A 5,863-nucleotide genomic window follows, 5' to 3' on the forward strand; every position below is an offset into this window, starting at 1 on the left:
CACACGCACACACACACACACACACACACACACACACACACACACACACACACACACACACACACACACACATTGTTTGTGGCCCACCGTTGTCATTCTGCATTATGTCTCCACAGCCTGGCTTGCAGTTGGTTCCCTGTGAACAGCTCCTGTTCCTCACTGGTTTTCTGTGTGCTTTTATTCATCAGGGCAGGAGCTTTTCAAACGTCGACCAATCCTCAATCACCTTCACCACTTAGCCATCCACATCGGTGACACACTGCCACATAATTGGCCAAATCAGTTCTGAGATTTCCACCAAACCAATCAACTCTATTTGAATCATATGTCAATGAGACTTGAGATGTTGATGCCAGAAAGAGACCAGATTCCTAATCTTTTATGATACTGAAATAAACAGCTAAACATTGGTGTTGTAAAGTACCAACAACCATTCTGATTTTCTGGTTAATATATTTGAAAATTGCAAAGAAATTTTAAAGGTGTAATGTGTTTGCATCAAAACATTTTATAACAATGTAGATGGCCGTCTAGATCAGATTGTCCCTCCAGTGAAGTGAAAGATTCTTTTCTTTTGTTCATCCTCTCACTTGTCTTCAGAGCGATCATTGGAGAGTGTTGGACGAAGCAGGCAGGAGTCTCTGAGCTCTGTGGAGGAGGCTGACTATGACACGCTGGAAGACATCGACTCAGACAAGAACATTGTCCGTACCAAGGTACGCCTTACGCATTACTCGTATTTCATTAATTTCAAGTCAGCATTGCTTGTAATGGGTAAGATGTGAATAATCACATGCCATCATGTTTGAACGTTAGCATTTTCTGCTGTTGTCAGTAACATTGTCCTTTTCTTATTATAGAAATATCTCTGCGTAGCTGACCTGTCCCGCAAAGACAAGAGGGTCCTCAACAAGAAATACCAAATCTACTTCTGGTGAGACTGAGAATGACAAATTGCATCAAAGAGTAGAATCAACTACAATAATCCAAGAACAAAGTTTACTTCACATCCAGTTTACAGCCATCAGATCCACACATTATCAACAAACTTGTAGTTAATGGCATTTTGCCACCAGGTTGACATTATGTCATATTAAATACAAAAAAAAAAAATTGATTATGAATTCTGTGTTGAAATTATTCATTTGCTCTCTAGCTGTAGCATCTTGGAGTAATAAGTGAAACTAAGCTTGTTGTCTCAGTAATAAAATAATATTGTTATTCACTAGTTACAGAGAGATATATGTAAATAATATTAATAATGAAGCACAATGTCCTTCCAGCAACTCTTAATCTGTTTTATTATGGACATTATTGATGTTGATCTTTTCAGGAACATCGCCACCATTGCTGTGTTCTATGCCCTGCCAGTCGTCCAGCTGGTCATCACCTACCAGACTGTAAGAAAAACAAACTGTAGCCAAGTTTGTTTGGGTAGAAAGGTTCTGTAAGAAAACAAATACACAGCCGTGCACTGTTGGATGGTAACCGGACTTTCTTCTTTAGGTTGTCAATGTTACAGGAAACCAGGACATTTGCTATTACAACTTTCTGTGTGCCCACCCACTGGGAGCTCTAAGGTATGTAGATACAGCAGCTAACAAAACGGCTAATGGATGACAAACCTGTGGTAAAGCATGCTACGAATAACTCGATTTTTGTCCTACACAGTGCATTCAACAACATCCTCAGTAACCTCGGTTACGTGATGCTTGGACTCCTCTTCCTCCTTATTGTGCTCAGGAGAGATATTGTCCACAGTCGAGCTCTGCTTCGCAACAGTCTCAACGCACTGGTAAGGCACAGGCACTACTGTACACTGACATACAGTATCTGACACACTGTAAGGCACAAATCAGTTAGCTCAGTTTTTGTGTCACCCAGCAAAAATGAGTTTCAGCTGTATTCCTAGACCGAATAAAGTGTTAATGATTGAAAACATAAACATTAGCTTATTTTGTTAGACGCAAATGTTTAAACACTGTGACGTTAATAAGAACACCTCTTTGCTTTTCTAACATTTCCATAAATTACAGTGTTATATAGCGATTGTATAAATGGATCAGGAAATGGATAGTACTGAAGACGAGAAACAGACACACCCAGAGATATGCAGCACATTTGGAATAAAGAGTCTAATGCATACTTATTCACATTCAGTTTTCCTCTCTCCCACCATTCAGGAGTGTGGTATCCCAAAACACTTTGGCCTGTTTTATGCTATGGGAACTGCTCTAATGATGGAGGGCTTGCTCAGTGCCTGCTACCATGTCTGTCCCAACTACACAAACTTCCAGTTTGGTAAGTGTGCTTCTGTTCCCACTAGCATTTCATGTGTCATATGCAGAATACTACTAGCAACAACTAACAGTCTGATGTGAAATTTCTTCTCTGTCACACAGCTTTCTGTGGGCTCTTTAAGAACCTTTTTTTTATGCTAAGACAGCTTCAGCCATTAATTGACACAGTTATTGAAGAAGTTTGCAGAGAGATGGTTCTGTACCTTAGAGGAAAGCGGTTCAGGTTCAGTTTTTCAGTTTTGTGTGAGGGTATTTGTTAGAGCTCTCTTAGAAATTGTCTTCCAGTTTGTTGTGCTCAGCCTGGCATGCAGAGCAGACGGCAGGAAATGAAATTTTGTATTGTAAACGATACTTACCAGGCAGGAAATGTAATTCAGTCTCTCTGTAAGTCACATTTTACTTTATGAAAATAGTTAAAGCTGGTCATTTGCAATAAAGGGAGGCAACGGCGGTGAAGGTTCAAATCTCAGTGCCTGCAGTCCACATGTCGAAGTGTCCTTGGGCAAGACACTGATCCCCCCATGATAGCAGCCCCTTCTTCTTCTTCTAAAGGCAATAAATCCAAGCTGTTGTTCAGAGATGCAGTCTGCAGTGATTTCTCTTACTGTTTTTAAATAGTAAAAGGTATGTACTGTATATGTGTGTGTTGTAATATTCATTACTTTCTTTGTAGACACTTCCTTCATGTACATGATTGCCGGCCTGTGTATGCTGAAGCTGTATCAGAAGAGACACCCAGACATCAACGCCAGTGCTTACACTGCCTATGCCTGCTTGGCCATGGTCATCTTTTTTTCTGTGCTCGGAGTGGTACGAACACACTTGCACACACCCCAAATGAGACAACGTCTGGGTGATGGTCAACACACAAAACCACTCGTGCATATTCCCAAATGTTTGTGATGGTCTGTTTGCAGGTGTTTGGCAAAGGAAACACAGCCTTCTGGATCGTCTTCTCGGTGATCCACATCCTGGCCACTCTTCTCCTCAGCACGCAGCTCTATTACATGGGCCGATGGAGGCTCGGTAAAGTCACAGCAACAAGGACTGGAGTCCTAGTTGTTAGATATAAGCAGTGGTTCATATTAGTCCATGTGATTTTAGTTAGAATAACATTTTTTATTACCAGGGAGCTTCTCGTATTATTGTTTTGTTTCCAAAGGCTAATACTGAGGTTGATGGATAGGAGGTAGTTAAGGTAATTAAGGTGCCTGACATCAGTGGCTGATGTTTATCTGTATATTTGTGTGTCAGACTCTGGAATCCTGCGCAGGATTGTGTACGTGATCTACACAGATTGCATCAGACAGTGCAGTGGACCTATGTACATTGTGAGTATGACCAGGAAATTAGGCAAAAACATGTCAACATGTTGTCATGGTTTAGTAACATCATTTTCTCTGGCATCTCCCTCCAGAGTTTTCAAAGAATCTCAGTGTTTGAGAGTGTAATTACTATACTGTAAATGCAGAGAGACTTGAGATGCAGTGATATCCTCAGATGTTGCCTACAAATATACATTTTACTAATGTGCTGGAGTAGAGAAATGTACAAAAAGCCATGTCACTGTCCTGCTACTCGGAAATAACAGTAAATGTATTAAATTTCTTGTTTTATCTTTCACCCACATAGGACCGCATGGTTCTGCTCGTAATGGGGAACATAGTCAACTGGTCTCTGTAAGTAAACACGGTGTTTCTCTCTAACTTAAGTAGCTACAAATTACATTTAAATCCAGAGAGCAGAAGTGACAGATGATACCTACTTCTTCCTTCCTTTCTGCAGAGCTGCCTATGGGCTCATAGTGAAGCCTAATGACTTTGCCTCCTACCTGCTGGCCATCGCCATCTGCAACCTGTTGCTCTACTTTGCCTTCTATATCATTATGAAGGTGGGTTTATCCATTGAGTTCATGCAGATTTATAAAATAGCAAACATTTTGTACTGTATATTTAAAGATTTTTGTGTGTGTGTGTGTGTAGCTGCGGAGTGGTGAGAGAATCCAGTGTCTGCCGTTGGTGTGTATTCTCTTCACAGCCGTAGTGGGGGGTTTTGCATTGTATTTCTTCTTCCAGGGCCTCAGCACCTGGGAGGTTAGTGATTCACACTCCTATTACATAGTATCATATTCCTTTTTTATCTACTGAATCTTTGTGCTCCTTCATACGGTGGCATCATTTTACCGTGTGCTTCTGTTGCCTGACACAGAAAACACCAGCAGAGTCTCGTGAGCACAACAGGGACTGTATCCTGCTCTCTTTCTTTGATGACCATGACATTTGGCACTTCCTCTCCTCCATTGCCATGTTTGGATCCTTCCTGGTATGATCATATTTGTTGTGTGTGTGTGTGTCTTTACACACATCATGTACATTCAAAACTGACAAAAATCTTGTTCTGGGTGTTTAGAATTTGCTTAACATACTAAAACAATTTAAAGTAAATGTAAGTAGGAGTCAGTACAGCAAATGTTTGACAAGGCTGAAAGCTTAAAATATGTGATATTTGTGTATATATAAGAATATTTTTGAAAAGGGAACCTGTAAACCTGAAACTGTGCATTAATCCCTCACCCCTCTGGTTTCCTCTTAGGTCCTCCTGACCATGGACGACGACCTCGACACCGTCCAGAGAGACAAGATCTATGTCTTCTAGATTTGCCAGATCTTCTGTGATGACCTCAGCTCTTCCTCTCGGCCTTATCGCACTTCTCTCTCTCTCCTCTCCATGTTTTCAAAAAGCACAGCCAGTAGCCTATTTTTCCCAGGCTGTATAGAGGCGCCTCTCTGCTTCTCGCAGCCAATCACAGCAGGTCAGGGAAAGGCTCCCACCTGTATGGACAATAATGTCCCAATAAAGAGCTGCATCGACATTGAGTGATACTGAAATGTTTTGTTCTCTCGCTGCCATTGTCGACATAACTTTTGTAATCAGTGTCACTCACTGCTGAGTAAGTTAACATTGTAAAGCACTTTTATATCGTCTGCATTACATTTGACCTACAAGTCAGTGTATTTTGAAATTACTGTTTACATGTTTATATGCTGTGTGTGTTTGTACAGGTGTATGTGTTTACAGACATGAATCCTGTCCATGTCAGTGGCCTTTAATGTTCTATTAATAGTCACATACTGTTCTCTGATCGGTCAGACCCTCAAACTAGCCATTCTTCTCACTGGAGAATATTGATGATTTACTTCTCGACTGCCCTCATGTCTGACTGTGAAGGTATTTTGAACAATACTGTTTGAATGTTTAATGTCAAACACTGCAACGAATGGTTACTGAATAAAGGGACAAGGGTCTCAATTTGAGATACGTGGTCTTTTTCTCACTGTTTGTGTTGCGATGGCAACTTCTAGGTTTAAAACACATACTTCAGATGCTCCATAGTCTCTGAACTTAAATGTTTTATTGATAAACTCTTGAGGCCAGCTCATGTGACACATTTGGTTTCTCTGTATGAATAAAATAATCAGGCTGTGAATATGTTTACATATATGCACTTACAACAGTACTAGCCTATAAGAAGATCACTGCACAAGAATTACTTGAACAAAGAT

General features: G+C 40.6%; 1 protein-coding gene across 1 annotated transcript in view; it reads left to right on the plus strand.

Annotated features, from left to right (window-relative positions):
- The window catches only part of sidt2 (SID1 transmembrane family, member 2), a 19,185-nt gene extending 13,571 nt beyond the window's left edge, over window positions 1-5,614 (plus strand). The window contains exons 12-24 of the mRNA XM_020586093.1: window positions 861-934; window positions 1,334-1,400; window positions 1,507-1,580; window positions 1,672-1,795; window positions 2,184-2,301; window positions 2,974-3,110; window positions 3,218-3,326; window positions 3,555-3,631; window positions 3,933-3,979; window positions 4,086-4,191; window positions 4,283-4,393; window positions 4,509-4,622; window positions 4,893-5,614. Of these exons, the coding sequence (XP_020441749.1) occupies window positions 861-934; window positions 1,334-1,400; window positions 1,507-1,580; window positions 1,672-1,795; window positions 2,184-2,301; window positions 2,974-3,110; window positions 3,218-3,326; window positions 3,555-3,631; window positions 3,933-3,979; window positions 4,086-4,191; window positions 4,283-4,393; window positions 4,509-4,622; window positions 4,893-4,955 (1,221 nt within the window). The 3' untranslated portion in view covers window positions 4,956-5,614. The remainder of the gene's footprint in view (window positions 1-860; window positions 935-1,333; window positions 1,401-1,506; window positions 1,581-1,671; window positions 1,796-2,183; window positions 2,302-2,973; window positions 3,111-3,217; window positions 3,327-3,554; window positions 3,632-3,932; window positions 3,980-4,085; window positions 4,192-4,282; window positions 4,394-4,508; window positions 4,623-4,892) is intronic.
- The last annotated feature ends 249 nt before the right edge of the window (window positions 5,615-5,863 follow it).

Source organism: Monopterus albus, unplaced genomic scaffold (genome assembly GCF_001952655.1).
Source record: "Monopterus albus unplaced genomic scaffold, M_albus_1.0 scaffold8.1, whole genome shotgun sequence".
Classification (NCBI taxonomy): Eukaryota; Metazoa; Chordata; class Actinopteri; order Synbranchiformes; family Synbranchidae; genus Monopterus; species Monopterus albus.